Here is a 22,410-nt window from a genome sequence, read left to right on the forward strand (position 1 = left end):
TGGAAGCGGTGCTGAGCATGTTTACCAGTCGTTGACCTTTTCATTTCTCCTCGTTGGCCTTGCCTTTGCTGCGCTTGTCTCACACAAAAAGACCCCTCAATCGTCCGTCAGCTTTGTAGTCTGATATTGCCATCGTCGATTCATCCTCCTCGAAGCCTTCCACCCATCACACAATGGATTACACCCAGTACCACGCCCTGGGCCACGGCGAGCCCCTCGACCCCAACGACCCCAACAAGACATCCGCTCCGGCCGCTCCTCAGTTCCAGTCTCCCGTGCCTCCTTCGCCGTATGCCCCCCAGAGCCCTTATGGCGCTCCTCAATATGGCCACCAAGCTCCCATGGGCATGCCACCACCGTCCACTCCCGGCTACGGCCTGCCACAGGGCCAAAGCTATCCCGGGTCTCCATTGCCATCGCAAGATGGTGCCCTGGCGGCGCAGTTTGGCGGGATGAACCTGGGCGCGGATGCGGGGGGTGCTGCTGCGAGGAGGAAGAAGAAGGACAGGCACGCGTACCATAGCGTGGAGCCGACGGGCTCATCACAGGCCTTCAATGGCATGCCGCCTGGGACTCCTGCCGAGCAGTTCCTCAATGTCAACAGCCCGCGGGGCATTCCGGCTCTGGGGCAGTTTGGAAGTCCTCTGGCCAGTCCCATGGGCACGCCTCAGATGGCTAATACCGGCCAGTTCCCAGCACCCGCCTCTCCATTCACCCCCGCGAACCCCATATCGCAAGCCGAATTCGCATCGAGATTTGGCTCTGGCCCCACCGATGCCGCTACACCTATAGGCGCAGCTGGTGCCAGTCAGGTCTCGGCGGAGGACATGCCAAGCATACCGGCTGCCAGAGACGCGATCCAGGAGCACTTCAACAAGAACGTATACCCGACCTTTGAGCGCCATGTTCCTCCGCCTGCGACTACATCGTTTGTTGCTTTCGACCAAGGCAATGCCTCCCCCAAATATACCCGACTCACACTGAACAACATCCCAACTACGTCCGAGGGCCTACACTCAACTGGCTTGCCCCTGGGCATGCTCATTCAGCCTTTGGCTCCCCTCCAGGCCGGAGAGGCAGAGATCCCTGTTCTTGATTTTGGAGAAGCTGGCCCGCCACGTTGTCGAAGATGCCGAGCTTACATCAACCCGTTCATGATGTTCCGATCTGGCGGCAACAAGTTTGTGTGCAACCTTTGCTCATACCCCAACGATACACCACCAGAGTATTTTTGCGCCATCAGCCCCCAGGGGGTGCGCCTAGACAGAGACCAGCGTGCAGAGCTTCACCGTGGCACAGTCGAGTTTGTTGTTCCCAAGGAGTACTGGACCAGGGAGCCTGTTGGCCTCCGGTGGCTGTTCGTCATCGACGTCACCCAGGAGTCGTACAACAAGGGCTTCATGGAGACGTTCTGTGAAGGCATTCTTGCCGCCCTGTATGGGGGCAATGATGAAGAAAAAGATGAAAACAGTGAGCCAAAGCGAAGGATACCCGAAGGAGCTAAGGTCGGCTTCATCACATACGACAAGGACATTCACTTTTACAACATCAATGTGAGTGATGAATGGAATGATTTGGTGAATTGAGTTGGCTTGCTAATAGTGAAACCAGCCGAATCTCGACCAAGCGCATATGATGATCATGCCAGACTTGGAAGACCCCTTCCTCCCCCTTGGCGAGGGACTCTTCGTCGACCCGTATGAGTCAAAGGCCATCATCACGTCTCTCTTAACCCGCCTTCCCGAGATGTTTTCCGACATCAAAAACCCCGAGCCCGCCCTCCTTGCCACTCTCAATGCCGCTGTAGCTGCGCTAGAGGCCACTGGAGGTAAAGTGGTGTGCTCTGGCTCGAGCTTATCAACCTGGGGTCCTGGTAGATTGTTCATGCGCGATGACGGCAACCATCCTGGTGGCGAGATGGATAAGAAGATGTACACGACAGAGCATCCTGCGTGGAAGAAGGTGGCTGAAAAGATGGCTTCGTCGGGAATTGGTGTCGACTTCTTTCTTGCTGCGCCGTCTGGCGGCTATCTTGACATTGCCACGGTAGGACATGTCGCTGCCACGACCGGTGGCGAGACCTTTTACTTCCCCAACTTCATCGCTCCGCGGGATGGTGCCAAGTTGTCGATGGAGATTACACATGCCATTACCCGAGAAACGGGCTACCAGGGATTGATGAAGGTGCGCTGCTCTAATGGACTGCAAGTATCCGCATACCACGGCAACTTTATCCAGCACACCTTTGGCGCCGACTTGGAAATCGGCGTCATCGATGCGGACAAGGCTCTCGGTGTATCATTTAGCTACGACGGCAAACTGGATCCGAAGCTGGACGCCCATTTCCAGACCGCCCTCCTCTACACAGCCGCTTCCGGGCAACGGCGTGTGCGATGCTCCAACGTTATTGCTAGCGTCAGCGATACCTCTAAAGAGTCCAGCACCAAGGAGCAGGCTATTCGGCAGTGCTTGAAGTTTGTCGACCAAGATGCCGTTGTTGGTATCTTGGCAAAGGAGGCCGGCACCAAGCTCGCAACCACATCGGCCAACCTCCTCGATGTCCGGAACTGGCTGACTGAGCGAACAATTGACATCATGGCTTATTACAAGAAGCATTCGGCTAACCAATTCCCGCCGAGCCAGCTTGTTATGCCCGAAAGGCTCAAGGAATTCTGCATGTACATGCTGGGCCTCTTGAAGTGCAGAGCTTTCAAGGGCGGTATCGAGAATTCGGATCGGAGAGTTCATGACATGCGCATGGTTCGAAGCATGGGCGCATTGGAACTCAATCTGTACCTCTACCCCAGAATGATTGCTCTTCACAATCTCCAACCCGAAGAAGGCTTTGCCGACCCCGAAACTGGCCACCTCAAGATGCCTCCGTCGGTCAGAACATCATTCTCGCGTGTCGAGCCTGGTGGTGTCTATCTGGTTGATAACGGACAGCAGTGCTTGCTCTGGTTCCACTCCCAGACATCGCCAAACTTGATAACCGACCTCTTTGGCGAGGGTCACGACACACTCAAGAGCTTGGATGTCTATACGTCCTCACTGCCGGTTTTAGAAACTCATCTCAGTGCCCAAGTTCGCAACATTATTGAGTTCCTCAAGTCTATGAGGGGATCCAAGGGCATGACTATACAATTGGCGCGCCAGGGACTTGACGGCGCTGAATATGAGTTTGCTCGGATGCTAGTCGAGGACCGAAACAATGAGGCGAAGAGCTACGTCGACTGGCTTGTGCACATTCACCGGGGAGTTCAGCTCGAGGTATGTCTACTAATCTTTTTCTTTATTACAGCTTGTTTTCTATCAGATGCTAATCCTGCTTGCCTATAGTTGAGCGGACAACGGAAGAAAGAAGGCGAGGGCGAGGCAACGGCCGTAATGGCCAACTTTGCGGGACTGAGGCCGTCCTATTGGTAACAGTGGTAGAAATTGAGGTTGTGGGTTTTTAACCAAGCTGTGATATCAGACGATGGTGTTTGCACTCTGTTTCTCGCTCTCGCAAGTGAGAGAGCACGTCGTTTGGTAGCTTGAACGGGGGACGTCACTATATGTAAGGCGCACGCTTTTGGGTAACATTGATACGACAAAAAAAAAGTGCTGGCACAAAACGGGTCACTGCTTAATGTCCGAATCGAGCATTACAAAAAATGATATGGAAATAGAAAACATATGTTTGAATTGCAACACAGTTGTGTATGTATTAATACGTCATTACTTTTTTTTTTTTTTTTTTTTGCAGATAGTTTGTCTTTTCTTTTTTCCTTTTAAATGAACATGCATAGCGTGTCTTAGATTCATTTCATTCAAATGCAAGCATGTTTAATTACGTGCACCACTCGGAGGGAGAATGCAAAGAAAAATAAAGGAGCAAAATACCCGGTCTAGGCTACAGTGTAAGTTAAGTCTCGGAGCTTTGCCCGATTCCTCAATGTTGTATTGTACTCGTACTTACAGAAATAGCAATAACAAGACCCTGCTCATTTTGCAACCGCCCGCCCCAACGGTATCGTATCAAAGATGCCAAAAGGATGGGCGATGCTACGGTAACAAAAACGTTACATGCAATGCATCCCCATTCGCACTAGCAAATCGGCAAGGGTCCCCTCCATCAATCGTGACATCTAATCAACTTGAAATCCACCACAGAAAAAAAGGCCGTACACACTTCCATTGCCGGGGCTGAATTTGGAATTCTCAGCCCTTCTTTCTCTGATGTGTGTGTGTGTATGTGTGTTTGGTGATGATGGTGGTGAGGGGGAACAGACAGACAGACACACAGACCTGAGCGCCGGGTCTGTTTCAGGTTGATGAACAGTGAGATGGCAAGCTGAACTCTAAAAAGCAAAGCAGGGGACGAAACAATTCGTGCTTTTTTCTCTTTTCAGTCTTTCTTTGCTTTCTTTGCTTTTTCCTGTTGACGGGCTGGGGTTTTTTTCCGTTAGTCGGGTTGAGACACTGAAATCCTCCTGTCTTGGAGAGAGATGAGATGAGCAAAAAGGCTAAAAGACATTGACTGATTAGTTGGCCTGGCCTTGTCTCAAAACCGAACTATCCGTCGAACCACCACCACACGGACAAATCCCCAAGACGCACGGCTAAGCCCACAGGCTAATGGCCCGAAGCCCGGTTTCCATCGAGTTTCCAAATCCTCCTAGTATGTGCAGCATCGGCTTCCCCCCCGGTCCCCATCATTTTCTCGTCTCCGCCGCCTAAAACAACGCCGAGAATGCCATATCTTCCACACACAACTCTGCAATATAGAGTGCCGGATAGGGAGAGAGATCTCGCACTCGTAGAAGGGCAAAAAGACGCCCTCTCCCGCCGAGTATGTACATAGCACGTATGGGGCACCGATCGCAGAAAGATTCCCCTTTGCCCACAGCCTCGTGTGCCTAGGGTGCCGATTTGGGTAACCTAGCCCGTTCTGGGGAGGGTGGGAGCGAAGGAGAACGATGATCAGAATCCTGTTTTTCCCATCCCACTTTTCCCACTTCTCGTATGGCAAGCGATCGTGCATCTCCAAGGAAGCGGATGACAGGCCAGCATGTACATGTAGCATGTAGTAGTATTACTTCTGCATGAAGTAGCAGTAAAAAGTTGATGGTGTCGGTGATGCCAGATGCCTTCTCGCTGACCCCGGCAAACTCGCCTGTCAAAGACCCAGGAACGGGCGACGGATTGAGCCTATCGAGGGTGTTACTGATGGGTGTGATCCAGGCGACATGTCACCTTTGCTTTGTCATTTGATCGAGAATCATGCTTGTACATGGTATACCTCCTTTTTCTTGCCTTTTGCCTGTAACTTCCAAGAAAGTACCGAAAAAAAGGGGGTGTATATATGGGCCTTGACGATGTGTACATACATGCATGCGCGCCATGTGTACTAACGTGTAATCCGCCGTTGAGCTTCCCGGCTAAGTTTGGTTACGAGTCTTGCTCAAGCGTGTCGAGATCGGTACGTCTGCGAAGCTAATCTGTAAGCCACGCAAGCGTGTGATGTGATTGCAGGTTGCGTTGCCAAGTCTTTTTGTCCTCTTGCACGAAACAGAGAGACGGGGGGGAAAGAGAGCGGCGAATGCGAATGTAAATGCTCCCAGCAGTCTACAGAATACTCAGAGCAATATTTCAATTGCTGATGTTGCCAAGATGAATGGCCAGGGAAGAAAGATGCCCAACCCTTGGCATCTCGAGATAAATCCGGAGCCCAGTTCCGTACTTAGCCGCACCAGGCACACGTTGTCCAGGCAGGCATCTCTCGTACAGGTACGATACCTGTACGCCTTCGCAAACAATGTAGACATGATAGGACAGGCTTTGATGCGGCCGCAGGGTTGAGACTAGAAGAGCACTCATCAGGCTACCTGTATTGTACAGGCCGAGTATAGCACCGCTTCCCATGTCCAACGGCCGCAGCTTTTGACACTTCCAGCATCATGGCATGGATGCCACAGAGCAGGCACCAAAGATCCGGCAAGGGGCGAGTTCCGCAATCCCTGCTCCGGCAACATGGTTTTCAAAAAGCAGAGCTTCCCAAGAGCCTCCTGGCGGGGTAGGGGAGATTCAGATGCTGCTGCTTGATTTGCTTTTTTTGGGGAGGTGGCAAAAAATTGCGGCTGAGTGGCAGCAATTTGGGGAAGAGGGACCGCTTCCCATGACTAGTGACCCATGGCTATTGATTCTGAGAGGGCCAATCGACTCGTGAGATTGGTGAGAATTGAGAAACGAGGTCGGCGATGAGCATGTGGCTCCTCCGTATGGGGAAGGGAAGGGTTGGGCGACCCCATACTGTACATTCTCTGCTGAGCAAATCACGCCCTTCCACGCCCCCCCAGAAGCTTTTCATCAGGCTATCCTTTGACAGAGGGTAATGATCCTAGTGTCTCAATGCTCCTGCAGCACCCAGCGGCATTCTGAGTCAACAAACGGTCATCAACGCCTGGGTATAGCGTCTCCGGCAATGAACTATCTGTAGATCGTGTTAGCCGCGAATCACAGAGACCATATTTTAGCGCCTCACCAATCCAGCTTCACCGGTTTCAACTCCTCAGCCGTCTGACGCATGCAAGGAACTCCCGGGGTGAGGGGTGGCCTCTAATAATAAGAATTTCGAGCAAACCCGTTAGCCTGTCGTGGGTCTCCGGAACGCTTAGTGGACATGTCCCGACTGTTTTCTGGCCCATTGCGACAGTCTCACTCGACTTTGCAGTTCAATAATAGCCCGTGCCTGGGGATGATGCCCGCATACATGTACTTTTGTAAACTGCTGCGTCGGGGGTTCTGAGTTCGTATTTATATCAGAATTCTGAGATCTTACTGGCGGTCATTGAAGGCAGGCAACTCATGCAGAAGGGGAAGAAAGAAAAAAGTCATGTCATCTATGTGTGGTAGCAAATGTAGACGCCGGCCCCCAAAAGTTGGTTGACACCTCAATCGCCCTTTTCGCCGTAGTGCCATTTCATGTCTCAGCCAGCTCATTCCCAGCGAGGGGGGTCTGATGTCAGCTGTCTGTCTTCTGTCACCAAATTTCGATGCCTAGTGAGTGATTTAATCCAATTGCATCTTAGATTCTTGGGGGGAACAGAATATGAGAGCCGCCTGTCCTGGTTTCACACCGCACCTCAATAGCAGCTGGGAAAAAAAAGGAAAGACAAAAAGAAAAAACCTCCCAGGGTGCTTTCACACAGCCCGCCAATACTAAACTGCACTAGCAGCAACCAATCGTACATGCGAGATGACTCTATGCAGCACGGGAAGGCGAAAAAAAAGAGACAGGAAACAACCCGGGGAAAAAAAAGACCTCGTCCCAATATGTGATATCCGTAATAGTTTAGCCCGTCCATCCAAGCCATAATGAACCAACCTCCATAGTGTCCCAGCCCCAGACATTGACGCCCTTCTCCACTCGAAGAAGAGAAGACAACAAAAAGCCCGAACAAATAAGAAAGACAAACAATACCGCCCATACATAGTAGCCTAAAGCAGCCTTCCCCCCTCTTTTGATGACCCGCACATGATGAATTTTAAGCTAGGAGAGGAACAGACAGAGAAAGGGGGTGGCGGTAGGAGGGCTTCACTTAGCGTTGGAAAGCCAGTGAAGCCCATGTGCGTTGTCGCTGAGACTGTCCCCGTCCTCGTAGCTGGTCCGTAGTCGTCATCCTTGAGAAGATGGCAAAGAAACGTCAAGAAGTGATCATATCAAGTGCGTATCGAGGGTCTGGTCGGCAAAGAACATGTTCAATCTCTGTAGGGTCAAAGACACCCTCAAAGATGTCCATATCGGTAGGCCCGTTACCACCAGAGCCAAGGGGCATCTTTGACTTCGACACGCCACTGCTCTTTTGGTCCTTCTTCCGCATTTCTTCATGGATGAGGCGAGTCGTGCTCTGTGCGGGATCCTCAAAGACGAAAATGACATATGAGAACTGACCGCGGAGGTCGGGATCAAAGAGGAAGATGTCCCGCCAAATCTCGGCGAGTTCCTTGGGTGGGTTGCGGTAGCCATTGCCGAGGCCAAAATCGCCAATCACTACCCGATCGTAATTGTTGTATAGACAAATCCGAAGGGCGCCACGGATTTTTTCTCTGATCATGTCCCTCTCTGCCGAAAAAGAATATTTGGTCCCATTCTCTGTGAGTTTGGGCCATCTTGTTGGGGCGACAGAGATGACCGGCAGATCATACCAGCGATCAAGCTGTTCATACCGCTCGTGAGGTCCACGGCAAACAACCACTGAGTCAGAGAGAATGCCTCCGGGAGTGGGAATTGGATAGTGGGACACCTCTCCCACCGTCGGCCATGGAGTGCTCAAGGTAGCTGAGAGGTTGCTTCGTCGACAAAGCCTCTCCTCGTAGCCGGAGCAGCCAGTTTCCCAGTCTCCCCCGGGACGACGCTCATTGGCGGCGCAGATGAAGGGAATCCGAATCCTCGGACCCCCTGCTGCCTCACTAGACTCACTATCCATGGCGGCATAGTAGATGGCTCTCATGACGGGATCGCCATATTCTACTCGAAACACCGGAGGACGCGTAGTCGTCTTCCGGCGGGGGATATCAAGCTGCACAGTAGGTTGTCGGTAGAGGATAGAATATGGAGGAAACACTTCTGAGTATTTGGCCTTGACAAGAGGTATGAAGTTCCTCTTGGTGTCAGCTGCCACGTCCGACGGCCTTACTTTGCTAGATCTAGAAGTCGGAGCCATGCTGAAGACTCTTTGTTGGATAAAAAAGAGAAGTTGGATGAACAAAATATGGTGAAGGAGACGTCGACAAATTATAAAGAAGGAATGTGTGAGTTAAATAAGAGCTGGAGGGGACACTTGTTGTTTTGAATCCCGAGAAAGTAAGCCAGTCAGCAGGGCGGGTGAAGTGCATTTATATCATTGTCTCGGCCTGATATAAATGCCTTTTTTTTTTTTTTTTGCGCTCCCCTTGTTTCTTCCTCTTCAAGCCAAGTTACCAATCTGGCGGGCAGTCATCCAGAAGCGAAGGCTCTTCGAGAGGGTGAAGCGAGATGTAGGGATTGTAGTGAATTGTACGACCCAATATGTCCAGAATCTGAACCACATGTTTAGAACAAAAGCCAACGACAGGCGAGCAAGCAGGGTCAGCAGGAACAATCAAGAGGCTGGTGATCTTTAAGTTGCAAAGAGAGTGTCAAGCATCGCTTGACAGACTACCAAGACCGCAAAGGGGGGCTAGATGATGTCTTGCCGGCAAGACAGGAATTCATACCGGGACCCACGAGGGCGCCGGCAGCCAAGTTGGCGGGACATGCTTGTACATGGAGGGGTGGTAGTGCCCAGGACTGGTCAAGAAGCTTTGATTCGCGTATTGCGAGATCTCAGAGGCAGGTCGAGAGCCCAGACAGAGGGCCGGAAAGGCATAGTACGAGGTCCCCTCCCCCCGTGGGTCTCTCAGACAAAGATGTACAGCGTTCATGGTTCATTACGGAGTTTCTGGCTTCACACTGGGTAGAAGGGTAGGGGAGGCCCTGGTGAGCGGAGCTGAAGCCGGCCTGCTTATTGGATTCAACACGGCAAGAGCACATGCAAGCAGAGCACAGCGGGCGGAAGCAATGACGAGAGGCACTTCGTAACTGTTGCTTTTGGCATAGGCCGGAGTATTGTTGCGGACGCATGCGCATAAGATCTGTGATACCTCATCTCGCCCTGTTGAACCTTGCAAGGATCTAAACTAGTCTGTGTCGGCGCAGGGCATGGGCCAGGGGGGCTTCAAGGGCCTTTGGTTTTGGGGTCTGGGTGTACTCCGTACGAGTCCTCGTACATACGAGTACAGGTAGATGGTAGATCTCGTCTGGAGGCGGTACGAGTGCCACTCCCACGAGAGGTACACGCTTGTATGGAGTACGGCGCACAGGCAGGTCTTTTTGTTCTTTTGTGCTGGGATTGCCCTGGCGGACTCGAGGGTGGAGGCGGAAAGCGGCTGTGACTTGGCAGGCCGTCCATCTAGCCATGGAGGTCGCAGCGATTGCCCAATCCCATGGCACTCGCCAGGGATGGACGTGATGGTTGACGACGGTGTCAGTCCGGGCGAGGAGGAAGGACTCGAGCTGAGACATCAAAATCAAGCTGGTTGGACAGCCGTTAGCCGGGGACGCCACTTGCAGCGTACAGTCCCAAGAGGCAATCTCGCGACATGGCTTCTTCCAGACTCGGCGGAACATGACCTGACGAAGAGAAAACAAGGCCAAAAGGACCGCAGTCGCCAGACAAGTGAAGGGTGCGAGTGGAACATGGCGCTTCTGGCACCCATTCAGAGAAGGCGCCCATCATTTTATGACAGGATAAGACAAAAAAAGAAAAGGGAGATCAGGTGGGTGCGGCCCGCCAAGCCTGTAGGCGGCCCGAAGGCCTTTGAGAGGCACCAAGTGGAAGCTTTGCATGACGATACTGGATATGAAGAGGGGAGAAGATGCGAGAGCAGAAGTTGAGGCCCTGCTGCAGTCTGGAAGTGTCCAAGTAGATGTACCGGTACCTGCTTGGCACTAGAGACACGAGTCCCACACCGGCTAAGGTACTCCGTGCTCCTGTTCTGGCAGGAAAGATACCTGCCAGTGAGGGTGCTAAGGTACCATGGGTTGCTAGCCACCAGATAAGGCAGTACCATGCAAGATGCCTGCAGCTCCTAGTGGCCGCAAGGAGGGCAATATACGTGTGTCTGCCAGGCTCTAACAGACGCTCGTCGGCCCCTTTCTCTAGCGTTGCCGCGCCACTATACCATTGAGGTATGATGGTATTGCTAGTGGCAGTATCAGTTGCTAGCCGTGGCTGGTTGATATAAAATTCAGCCTGAGTTGCTTTGCAAGAGAGAGCCAACACAACAATGCCAGGTAACCTGGTAGATGTTATGCAGACATCGTTCGTTTGTACCGAATTGTCGGACGCAAAGTACCAGATCCGGTACTGATCATGTACCTGTACCTGATCGTTCATCTGTGCTACGTACCTCCACGAGTTCGCGAGCTCCAGGTGCCACAGAGCCCGCCTGCAGTCCGCTTCACCGCTTTAGCCCACACACCAACGGCACAACTGTTTTTCCTTTTTCTGCCCAACCCCTGCTCACAGCTTTCAGCCAGCAAAAAGAAAAGCAACCTCAAATCCTGCTCAGCGAGACAGGAAATGACAACCACCGGCATCTAGACCCAAGACAGTCTGTACGGCCATTGCAGTGCTTCTGCTTCTCCCTACCTAGCCCGGGGCTACACGTCATGAGACGCACCCAAATTCTGCCGCCTTGCTGAAGCCGCTGAGCTATCATATCAGAAGAATATCATATCATGTCTCATCCTCTCAGCCTATTTGCCAGACGATATCGGCCCTGCCGTCTTCCCTATCGGCGAAGCTATTCGGTGCGCATCCCTGGTGACGACGGGCAGGGCCTTCGAGACGTCAAGACGGTGGCAGACCTGAAAGAATGGCAGCCTGGACGCCTTGTCTCGGATGTCCAGCTTTGCGGCTGGGTTAGATCAGTTCGCAAAAGCTCTAGCGTGCGCTTCGTTGACATCACAGACGGCTCATCAATGAGACCTGTGCAGGCCGTTGTGGACAAGAGCCTGGCCGCAGAGTACGTCAGCCCTCGTCCTGGCATCATGGCGAGCAGTAGCTGACAGCACGTCGTAGTATTCGCCCTGGTGCAGCCGTCCGCCTCACAGGCGTATGGCATAGTAGCTCCTCTTCCTCTAAACCATCTCCCAGCGTAGAACCTCAAGGAGGCAAGCTTGCCCGTAGCTCAGTTGCAGGCCAGCCAAGTTCGAGTGATGTGCATGAGCAAGAGGCTGCTGCTCATTCTGCTGGAGCAGACCAAGGCCCGGCACCGACTACAGCTGAGCTACGGGTCAGCGAGGTGGAAATTCTCGGCTCGTCCGACCCTCAAGTAAGGAAGGCTATGCTGTTCTGCAAAGAGGCCGCTCTTTGCTCCCCTTGGCTCGTGGAATCGGTCTGACATTTCTCAAGACATATCCCATTCAGAACAAATATCAAACGCCGGAGAGCCTGCGCGCAATATCGCATCTCCGTCCGCGAACTCCCATCAACTCAACACTCCTTCGACTGAGATCGGATGCCATGGCCCTCCTAAGCCAATTCTTTTTCCAAGAAAGATTTCAGCAAACCCACCCGCCAATCATTACCTCATCAGATTGCGAGGGTGCCGGCGAAGCATTTACCGTCAAGAACGGTGGAACAACCGAATTCTTCAGAGACCCCAAGTATCTCACTGTCTCATCACAGCTGCATTTGGAGGCTCTAGCTCAAGCGCTAGGGAATGTTTGGACTCTATCACCGACGTTCCGGGCCGAGAAGAGTGACACCTCTCGGCATCTGAGCGAGTTTTATATGCTTGAGGCTGAAATGAGCTTCGTTCAAGACATGGATGAGGTCATGGACCTCGCCCAAAGAATGTTGGCGTCGCTTGCCGGCGGACTCAAGCGGCTCAGTGCCGCCCAAGAACTCGAAAAGCATCGGCTTGACTCCAGAGACCCGGCAGAACGCTTGGCATTCGAAGACCTTGTAGATCCCAAAGAGCTGCAGCAGCGATGGAGGGGTCTGACGTCGCCGAAGAGATGGCCACGAGTGACGTACACGGAGGCCATCGAAATCCTTCAGCCTGTAGCCCACATGTTTGAACACAAGCCTGTATGGGGTTCGGGACTCCAGTCGGAACATGAAAAGTATCTTGCTGAAAAAATCGGATACGACGAAGAGACCGACGCGTTTCTGCCCATTTTTGTCACTCAATACCCGCAGGAGATCAAGGCCTTCTACATGCTTCAGTCCGAGTCCCCGCCACCTCAGGGGCAGACTGTCGACTGCTTCGACCTCCTGGTCCCCAATCTCGGAGAGCTTGCGGGAGGATCCATGAGGGAGCACCGGCTTGCCCAACTCGAGGACAGCATGCGCCTTCATGGTCTAGAGGTCCCGACACAGCGGAAAGCCAGATCCAGCGACATGGGGTGGTACCTAGATCTGAGACGCTGGGGCTGTCCTCCCCATGGAGGGTTCGGCCTTGGGTTTGATCGCCTGCTGAGTTATCTCACTGGTGTACCCAACGTGCGTGACGTGGTGCCATTTCCGCGCCATTTCGAGCGCTGCGATTGCTAAATCCGGCTATCATTTCGACCTCGCGGCACATCAGCCTTCGTCACTCAGACAGGAGATTGCCCCGACGTCTCGGGAGATGGCAAGCAACGAGCCTGTTGTGTTCGTCAACGCCTGCCTACCTCGGACTGTTTCATTTCAGGCAAGCTTGCTCGCACGACAGCAGCAAACGGCGATCCGCGTCAGGGGACCGATTGCATGACGCAACGCCACGCCGTGATTAGGTTACACTGCGTATCCCAATCTTGAGGTTAAAGACGAGGAGGCTTGCGGGAAGCCACATGTGCCATTGTTCTAGTCTCCTTTTTGACGATTCTATATATACACACATATATATACCACCCCTTCCATGTATATACACGTGCTCGCACACACACATATATGTACCTTACACGCGAGACGGGGAGGCCGACACCGCCTATTTGAGAGCCGATGCTCCAACAGCGATTGGGTACATTCCAGCGAGTGGTTCTCAGTCACAAATGGGGAAATTAGATCTTGTGCAACTTGTGCATCTGCGACAGTGGATGCGATTCTGCGGGAAAGCGATGAGGCTTTTGATCTAGCGGTGGGTGTTGGCCGAACCAGTCTTTTCTTTCCTCTCTCGTTTTTCTCTCCCTTGCACTGAGCCCATGTATTACTTGTATGCCGCAGAGATTGCCTGGTTCCAAGTGCTTGTTCTGATTTCACCAAAGGAGTGAGCACAGTTTGGGAACAGACGCCTCCGCAGAAGCGCATCTAGCCGCATTGTTTTGGATTCGGAGATTCTGACTCGGCGGGATTCCGCTCCATCTATTCTGGTTAATAGACGGGAGCAGTGGTATGAGTTTCACAATGCCACAGTGTTGTATTATATTAACGACCACGTTGGGTAGTTGTTGCGTAGAATGTTGTAGAGAAACAGCTGTTTTGAAGACGGAATAGAAATACCCCTATCTTGTATACATAGCAAAACGATATCTCCAGAGACGATTGGCTTACGAGAAGCCATTTATCTCATCATTTACACTGCCGGAGCTGGTCAGCGGTCATGATCTTGGGCCTTTAGCAGTTGCCCTTACTTCAGTCTCACTTGAAGAGGTTGCACTCACAACCTTGTGAACTTAATCAAGTTACAAACAAGTTGAACAAACGTCTTGACATAAGTGCCATCGACACAATCAGACAACTAAGCTTTACGGATTCACATCAGCTCAAAGCCGAGGATGCTTCTCGACCTTGGGAGGCTGCAGCCGATTCCGAGCCAGCTGGACAACATCCATCAGCTCACTTCAGCTCCAGCCTTTGCCCGCATCAACCATGACAAGTTTCGACAACTAGCGTGAGTAATCGGTTCTCACGGAAACCTCGCCGCCTTTCGCAACACGCATCCTTATTAGCAGTCTTGCCGGGTTACCGAGCAGAGCACAAAGAAAGCGCCTCGTACAAGCACATCCGCGAGCGGTTGTCGGCATCCGCAATAGCCGCTGTGGAGAAGCGGATCAGCTCAGCAGCTAATCGCGAATATTACCAGCAGGAAGTTGAACAATGGATACTGCGGCATGGCGGTGCCCCATGCGGATTACGATTACGCCCAAAGATAGGAACCGAGACGCCTCCTTGTGCTGCGACTGTTGCCGGCACCCAGCGCACAGCGAAATGACGAGCAATAAAGCACTTCGCAAACGGGAAATGCCGTTTCTATGCAACTGCGAAAAAAAACGTAGCGACAGGGGGTGGAGGGCTCATGTTGGTGGTTTGTCATCTTATTCCCCCCCAAGTGCTGATAAGACCCCAGGAGTGCTAAACAAAGACAGCGCTGCAGGCCTCGGATATTAGACTAACAGCCAGGGCTGAAGAGACGTCGGTCCAAGTCCGCTGACCCCCCCTTGGGACCTTAATTCCTCTATTTTCCCGCTTGGTTTATGGGCGGAGAAGCGTCCGTGAAGGCAATAGACCAGCGTTGGCGCACTGTACTAGCGAAGGCGTGGCGCACGCTACGACGCCTCAGAAAGCAGTATTCCAAAAGGGCAAAAAAGGAGGCGGCCAAAGGGCTTGTTGGCTCAGCTCAACGGTTGGCCTGACATGGGGGCTGGTTCGCATACTTGTAAGCATAATCAACCATATCTTGACGAGGCCACATGGCAGCAAATGGCGTGGGGCTAGCGGGCGAGAAAGAATGTCGTTGGTACTTTTTTGCCTCATTTCTTTTCTTTTCAGGCTGAAAGGGAAGAAGGCAGGATTCCCAGTCTGGAGGAGTCTCGAGTGTTCATTCACCGTTGATGATTATGGAAGCAAACATGGGACATTTCCAAAGCTGTTGACGATGCGGCTCTTCGTTCTCCCTTCTCGCCTTGTGGGTATTTTTCCAGGTCTTGTGGTTAGTAATCCGGTTGAGAATCCGAGGTACAAGTAGGCATACGCACTACCAGTATTAGTCCGCTGGAGAAGATGGAATCTTGGGAATGGAGGGGAAGCTGGAGGGTCGTGCCGTCAGAACCGAGATGGCGTGGGAGGGGGTGGGCATGGGAAATAAAGAACGAAATAAAGGAGGGGGTGCCAGTACGAAGAAGAAAACAGTAAAGCCTTTGGATTGAGGCAGCCAGGGACATGTGCTTTGAATCCAGCGAGGAAAAGGCAGCAGAAAGATAATGGGGGAAGAAAAGCAATGCCCGGAGTGTCGGGCTCAGCAAACAGCCAAGTTTGAGCATCCGTCGACATGGATAAGTCTATTTGGGTGCCCACAAAGCGTACCCGTGCTTTTGACGGGATCTGTACGTGTATACCTGCACACTAACCAGCCCTGTACTTTGTCAGTTAGCCAAAGGCATGTTTTGTCGTGAGTCTGTAAGATGTGTAATGTGTAAAGGCGGATGCCACCGTCGCAGCCGCGACCTCAGAATGCCGTCTCCGCTGCCAATGAAACATCAATTCTCTTAGCAGCAGAGACTACCATCCAGTAGTGCGACATCTCGGCACAAGCCTTTTTATACAGCGAGCTTCTCTTTTCCCCTTTGCGGAAAGAGCAAGGACAAGTCGCTGGCAATTGTTTGGATCGCGATTGGCCCTGGCCATGTTGAAGAATACATGTAGTTAGTAGTAGCTTGCCGTTTGATCCGTTTTTTGGCGCATGTCAGCGACGATTACATGTACTCGTACGAGGATGTTGGTCAGGGACTACTAAGACGGCATTACTCGGTCTTAAATAACGAAATAGGCTTTAGGCTGGGCTGGGTCGATAGGCGATCACTCTCGGTGTTAGGCTCATTGCTTACCTCGAGCCTGGCCCATATCTCATCAACTATAGGCAGCCCCTGACAAGACCAAACGCCTATTGCATTGATGCCACACTGCATGAGAGCCTGTAAACCTCCGATGACATATTAGATATCATTCGCCGACCTAGTTAAACATACGTACCACTTCTAACGCTACTGTTCGTAATTGTAATCAACGGCATGTAAGTGAGTCAGAATGAGCAACAAACAAGGAACGGGCCGGATGTAGCTTTCAACAAGATGATCTCTATAACATTGAGTGTGTTTAGTATGAGACAAGGGGCTTTCTATTCTTGGATATCCCAGTTAGAAGAACTATAATACCTGTTCGGCGACTTTCGAAGCATCAGCGCCATCGCGGCCATCACCTAAAGAGCGACAACCTTCCAAATAGGTTGTTATCTTGAGAGCCAAACAAGGTATGCGTATTTTATCGCACAACATAGCCTAGATTGGCTAAATTCGAGATACTCTCCTTGTTATCTCCCCGGGGATAGGGGTACGGAAGACTAACTCCAGCTTCCGGATATTGTATGCCGTGACGACTGCGACTATTGATGCTATTGTTGACTAGCACTACTGCAGCTGCCGGGGAGCTAACATGCTATCAAGTGTATCCCGGGGAAAGAAATAGTATGCTGGTTCTCAAGTTAGTACTCCGTAGTAGTAATCTCATTATATGCAACGTCCACCTCTGCTCGTGATGGAGGAAAGTACTTGTTTACCTCCAGCGAGGGCGCGGGAAGAGCTGTGGACATCCGGATCTGGGGTATATGTCGGCATTGACAGCGGCAGTTCTACAAGATAGATATCATATAGATACAACGGTACTCCCTAGCTGTTGAAAGGCTTGCTGGTTGCACAATATGTACTGTTACAAACAACTTTGGAATGTTCCCTGTTGATGGGCTCTGGCCGGTGTTCATGTGCAGCAAGCCCAGCGGAGAATGTCTACCCGAAACTACCTATCCAACCGTGAAAATACATCGACTCTTTAATAGAGGGATTCAGGAACATGAAAGACCTCTTTCATCTCTATTCTCAATAGCATGATTATTAAAGCTGTAGATTAGCTATCTCTTTGAGAAACCGGCCGTACGTTGTTACAATCAATGAATGCAACGCAACAACTCGCACTATTGCCGATATCCCGAGACTAGGTAGCTTCGGGGATATTTGCCCCGACCAAACCGAGAACCTTGTAGACTGGACAACAGCACAATACCAATTCGTTAGAACCGCACCACGCACTTCTTGTGCCGCAAGTTTTGCTCCGAGAGGGCGTAAAAATTACTCAATACGTGAGATGACTCGGCGACAAACCATTGGTCTGCTTTTCTCACTGGCACTTTGCATGTATGTATTCGTAACACGGCAAATAGACTAACACAACGTGATTGCACAGCTTAATTTCAACAGCACTGTTAAGTCGATAAGCTAATGATATTTACGCTTGCACTAGCTCTGTTTCATCATGCTAACGTGTTAGATAATGATGGCGACAGAAATAAAATAGCTTCACACACTACGAAGGCTACAGCTTCAGCTTTTCTAAGCCACGTCCCATGGCTTGCTTCCAGACCTTCTAGCAATCGCAAGGGGAGACGCTCGCTCCCTGCAGATATGCCGGTCCAGCAAGCCACCGAAAACGGTGTTTTCCAATCAAGTCGCACAACCAGCAACCTCCGAATGGTGACGATATTTTGTCTCCGGGTTTCTGTGACAAATGGCAACGATGGTTCCAAAGGTTGGGGCGTGTGCATATGTACTCTGTAGATGCTCTCGTAAATATCCATGTCATCTACAGAGCAAAGGAAAACTTAAAGGAGGAAGCGAGAAGGCAGATGGAAGAAAGAGAGATAATGCATGGTTTTGTTCCGGGCCATCCGCTGCGCTACCGTCCCTGTACATACTGTAAATGGCGGCCGCATCCAGTAACGAGCAAGAAATACACAGGCCCATCCCGTTGAACCAAAGAAGGGAAAAAACAAAAGAAAAGGGGATTAGTTATCATAATACGCGAACAGCGGTCACAATCACATATCGGCATGTGACAAAGGCGTATGCATGGGGCATCGACAAACTGGAAAACCCGACGGGAGGCAATAAATCGTCATCCCAGATACGCATTTCTTGGCAGCGATAGGATTAAGCGTAAGGTTACGCCATGGCCGCTAATGCATGGGAACCATTAGGGGCCAAGAGCAAAGCAAAAAAAAGAAAGCTGGCGCGCTTGACCAATCACCTTTGCTGCTAAAGGGCCAAGCTTTTGCCTCCTGTCTGGGCTATTTGTTTATTTTTGCGCCGAAACAATGCGAGGGCTTGTTGGGTGTGACCCTTCTTTGTGCGTGTCTGGGAACGCCATTTTCGACATCGGCGCAACGGGATGGGGAAATTTTTTTTTTTTTTTCTAGATGCACGTATTCCATGATTCTTTTAGGTGTTTCGTCATCATGTTTCTATGCCGTAGATGGCTTTTTGCTTTGCAAGTACAGTATGGGGTAGGCTCCGTAAATACTTGGGGTCTGTTCCGGAGTGTAAACTCTCCCTTGGCCATGTAAATCTCCCCTGCTCTCTTTGATCCCCGGCACGCCCAAGAACTCTCTTGCCATAACCTAATACGATGGCCATCTATTCCAACAGTTTCCAAAAATACGCTTGCACCAGCGGGGCCCCCGTATTCCAAGCAAACCGGCCATCAAGACAGGCTGCCTCTTGCTTACCCTACAGTGTGACAAGAAGATCTAATATTAACAGCCTGGGGCACCATTACAGTAAGTAATAGAACTCAGTCAGCACCTTGTTGATGCCCGCCGGGCTGGATAAGCATATTGTCGAGCCAAGATGCGCATCAAGACAAACTAATATCCTCTGACTTTCCAAATCCAGCTGAAGAAAAAGGGTCGGCCATCTTGGCCAAGGACCACCGAAGACGGAGGACGGAGGACATGAATGCTTGTGGTGATCCTTCCACTCCACCTTTGCAGCTACAGCAGGCTAGTTGAAAATGAAAAGGGATAGCTGAAGACCAAGGAAAACTACTGTACAGGTTCCCCGTAGCATTCGCTCGTCTTCCCTCTAGGCATCCACATAACCAAGCTCACTAGCGACATAGCAGTAACATGGATTAGAAACGGGCTTCGCGCTCGTCTTTTAGCCTCCTCGCACATACTACAACATAGAGTATGCGCCCAAGCAACACTTGGATACAAAACGTATTGAATTAGCTTGGCCAAGTAAGGGCCAACCATCAGTCACGAGCCATGCGCTGAGACAGACCAATGATTTAACCTTATGCCAAAGAGGAGCCCGCCCGCCGAGTCTATACATTAGTACTCTCCCACGGACGCACAGGTCGGAAAATCGGATCTGACTTGCGTGTCTCGAAATCCGGGCTACGGAGTATTACTCGTGCACCTCGGCCGCTGAATAATACCTAACTCGTACTGTACGTCGAGAAGCGTCAAAAAACGACGGGCGGAAATGAAACGCTGCAATGCACTCCGGAATCCGCACTGGCCTAGCCCATGATTAGAAACATCGACCGCCAAGCTCAGGACCAGCGGCCATTACAGCACATTAGCACTGGTCAATGCCACGAGACGCCCTTGCCAGTGCCAGTAGAACAAACTCGAGCGAGACTCCACCCCCTCCCTGGGAGCCAAGTCGGCAAGCACGGCATCTTAGATTTGCGCCAAGTGCTCCAGCGGCTCCACACGCAGCAAGCCACCGTTTCCACCAGGAAAGAGGGAAAAAAAAACTGATGAGTAGGAGGAAGCTGTGGCCCATTGAAACGTGCGGTTGCTGGCTGGTTGGAATTTGAGCTAAAAGGGCGTGCTGCAAGATGAACTGACAATAAGACGGTATACGTCCTCCGTCGCCGCTCATGAGCAGACTCTACTGTACTCACAGATGCCAAATCATACAAACACGCCCCCCCAAAGCAACATTGGACGATAGCTGCCGCGCCAAGCATAGTGGCTGACAACGCTTAAATTCATGCTTAAACGCGCGAGCTTGGCTCTTGGTGTGGGCCGCGCGCACAACAAGAAAGAAGAAAGAGACTTTTTTTCCCCGGCCGACTTTGCCGTAGCGCCTCCACAAATCCCTGCAACCCTGTCCAATGGTCGCTCATGTTTCGGCCATGTCCAGTGTAGCCTGTTGGGAAGGGGTGAACTTGGTGACCTTCCCGGCCCTCCTGCTGGGTTATGCTCGCTCTCTGGTGGCCGTTTTGGATGTAACGGCCGCTGAAGGTGCTGTAGGTGCTTTTAACTAAATTTTTTTTTGATGGCAGATGATGAAGATTTGGGGATGATTTCGTCATGGGATGTGTTGTTGACGATACTTGGCTGAGAAGGTACCTCGACAGAGTCTTGTACAGTGAAATGTCTGAGCGTATGTGTGTACCCGTACTTGCCCCTTGGTACTTACAAGTGCCAACACTCGAGTATTGGATATTCCAAGTCGTCTTGCTTCAACAAGCATGTCCATTTTCAGGAACATGCCACGTAATATGTGTCAAGTCCCCTAGGAGCAGCAAGCAATTACCACATACTGTACTCCGTACTATTGAACGATGTAATTGCCTACCTTAGTAGGTACTAGGTAGTACAAGGTTGATGCTGTACTCGTGCAATATGAATCCATCCCATCTTACAGAGTGGTATCCTAGGCCGGGGGTTACGCTGGATCGACATCTTCGCTTGGCGTTTTCTGCTCACCACCAGCGCATCTCGCATCAGCATATTCGAACTGGACTCTAGGCGGCATCAAATGCAAAAGGGAAAGACGTCGTGCAATCTCTCGGCGACGACAAGAGATTGGGAAGGTCAATCTGTCTCGCCCTTGCCCAGTGAAGCAGGCCCAGTTCCATTTCTGAAACCAGACTGTGGGATGGAAGCGATGTTGGAAGCCGATTACCCGGACGCCAGGCCGATCAAGAGTCTAGACTAGCAGTTTATTGCTTATCAGCGCCGGTCGAATCGGAAATCGCACTGTGCTCGCGCTGATCCTAGAAGATCAATACTAATTAATTGATTGCAACTATTAACTCGTTCATGCTATTTGTCAAATTAGCCTACAATACTACCTTGTCGTTTTTCTGTACTGCACTTGTCAACTACACTATTGTGTTCCAACTTTTCAACTTTTCTTCAACCACTCTTCCTGTCTCATACTAAGCCCTGCAGCGTTCAAAGCCAAGACCCGGAAGCATGTCTCAGCAACCCTCCCAAGCCTTTTCGACGCCGCCGGAGCCGGCTCGGCATGCTGATGGCGACGTCATAACGGGGCTCCAAGAAAGCACTGTGGTGCTTCTTTCCCTCGTGTGTACCAACCCTCGGTATCCTTCTAGGCCCGTTGCGGCCGTGGAGGGGCGTGTGCGCATCCGCCCCAGGGCAAGGCTGGCCGACTCAACCGAAGCTCGCGCCTCGCTGACGACTCTGTACGGCGTATCTGTGGTCACGTCATTCGCTGGTTTTTTTACCCTATTTTATTCTGTACTGGACGACTGCTTTTCCCCTTTTGGGGTCTGTGCTTGTGTGTCCTGTCCTGTCCTGTCCTGGGCTCGTATACAGAACAAGAACCAACCCAACGGCATGGATAAGCATGTTTGGGATGCCTCCTCTCTAGGCAAAGCCTGCTGCTTGGGCGAAACAACCTCTCAAGATCTCAGATGGGAATCCCGTGTGCATGACTTGTGCGACGCGGATTCCCTCCTCCGGTCTAGTGCAAACATGCTTACCTGTTAACCTCGCGGGATCGGCGCGACGCATCGCCCACAGTGTTGCGCGCTCTTGCTGCGTGTATCAATTCCTGTGCTTCGTATGTACGAGTCTTGCTCCGTGCCATTACCCCATACAGCCATTGACTGCTGGATTCTTACTCTTACTGGCAGAAGCCAGCCGCGGTGGGAGGAGGCAGAGGTCAGAGGCAGCAGGACAAAACAAGTGTGGCCCGTGCCTTTCTGGATATCGGCACCACACGGCATGTCGAAACAGCCCGCACGGCAAATGAGTCCCGAATGCCAG

The 22,410-nt window shown here is 51.6% G+C and overlaps 8 protein-coding genes across 8 annotated transcripts; 6 read left to right on the forward strand and 2 right to left on the reverse strand.

Moving 5' to 3' along the window:
* Positions 1-173: 173 nt before the first annotated feature.
* On the forward strand, positions 174-3,426 carry M431DRAFT_113665 (hypothetical protein; the record flags this gene model as incomplete). Its single annotated transcript, XM_024911881.1, has 3 exons — positions 174-1,553; positions 1,612-3,270; positions 3,340-3,426. 3 exons carry the CDS (start codon positions 174-176, stop codon positions 3,424-3,426), a joined length of 3,126 nt encoding a protein of 1,041 aa, XP_024775266.1.
* Positions 3,427-5,351: 1,925 nt separating this feature from the next.
* On the reverse strand, positions 5,352-6,043 carry M431DRAFT_404517 (hypothetical protein). The gene has a single exon (XM_024914890.1). It carries the CDS (start codon positions 5,905-5,907, stop codon positions 5,635-5,637), a length of 273 nt encoding a protein of 90 aa, XP_024775267.1. The 5' UTR covers positions 5,908-6,043; the 3' UTR covers positions 5,352-5,634.
* Positions 6,044-7,688: 1,645 nt separating this feature from the next.
* Positions 7,689-8,708, reverse strand: M431DRAFT_481111 (hypothetical protein; the record flags this gene model as incomplete). Its single annotated transcript, XM_024915933.1, has 1 exon — positions 7,689-8,708. One exon carries the CDS (start codon positions 8,706-8,708, stop codon positions 7,689-7,691), a length of 1,020 nt encoding a protein of 339 aa, XP_024775268.1.
* A 100-nt stretch (positions 8,709-8,808) lies between these two features.
* M431DRAFT_404521 (hypothetical protein) lies at positions 8,809-9,191 on the forward strand. The gene has a single exon (XM_024914891.1). The coding sequence runs from the start codon at positions 8,908-8,910 to the stop codon at positions 9,145-9,147; it is 240 nt and encodes a 79-aa protein (XP_024775269.1). The 5' UTR covers positions 8,809-8,907; the 3' UTR covers positions 9,148-9,191.
* Positions 9,192-9,627: 436 nt separating this feature from the next.
* Positions 9,628-10,813, forward strand: M431DRAFT_404550 (hypothetical protein). Its single transcript, XM_024914892.1, has one exon. The coding sequence runs from the start codon at positions 9,809-9,811 to the stop codon at positions 10,457-10,459; it is 651 nt and encodes a 216-aa protein (XP_024775270.1). The 5' UTR covers positions 9,628-9,808; the 3' UTR covers positions 10,460-10,813.
* A 492-nt stretch (positions 10,814-11,305) lies between these two features.
* On the forward strand, positions 11,306-13,127 carry M431DRAFT_494029 (hypothetical protein; the record flags this gene model as incomplete). The annotated part of the gene is made up of 3 exons (XM_024917191.1): positions 11,306-11,592; positions 11,649-11,901; positions 11,982-13,127. 3 exons carry the CDS (start codon positions 11,306-11,308, stop codon positions 13,125-13,127), a joined length of 1,686 nt encoding a protein of 561 aa, XP_024775271.1.
* A 2,007-nt stretch (positions 13,128-15,134) lies between these two features.
* Positions 15,135-15,558, forward strand: M431DRAFT_404709 (hypothetical protein). The gene has a single exon (XM_024914894.1). It carries the CDS (start codon positions 15,283-15,285, stop codon positions 15,517-15,519), a length of 237 nt encoding a protein of 78 aa, XP_024775272.1. The 5' UTR covers positions 15,135-15,282; the 3' UTR covers positions 15,520-15,558.
* Positions 15,559-21,594: 6,036 nt separating this feature from the next.
* M431DRAFT_494032 (hypothetical protein) lies at positions 21,595-22,131 on the forward strand (the record flags this gene model as incomplete). The annotated part of the gene is made up of 1 exon (XM_024917192.1): positions 21,595-22,131. One exon carries the CDS (start codon positions 21,595-21,597, stop codon positions 22,129-22,131), a length of 537 nt encoding a protein of 178 aa, XP_024775273.1.
* Between the last annotated feature and the right edge of the window lie 279 nt (positions 22,132-22,410).

The sequence above is a fragment of the Trichoderma harzianum genome, assembly GCF_003025095.1.
Source record: "Trichoderma harzianum CBS 226.95 unplaced genomic scaffold M431scaffold_5, whole genome shotgun sequence".
NCBI classification, from domain to species: Eukaryota; Fungi; Ascomycota; class Sordariomycetes; order Hypocreales; family Hypocreaceae; genus Trichoderma; species Trichoderma harzianum.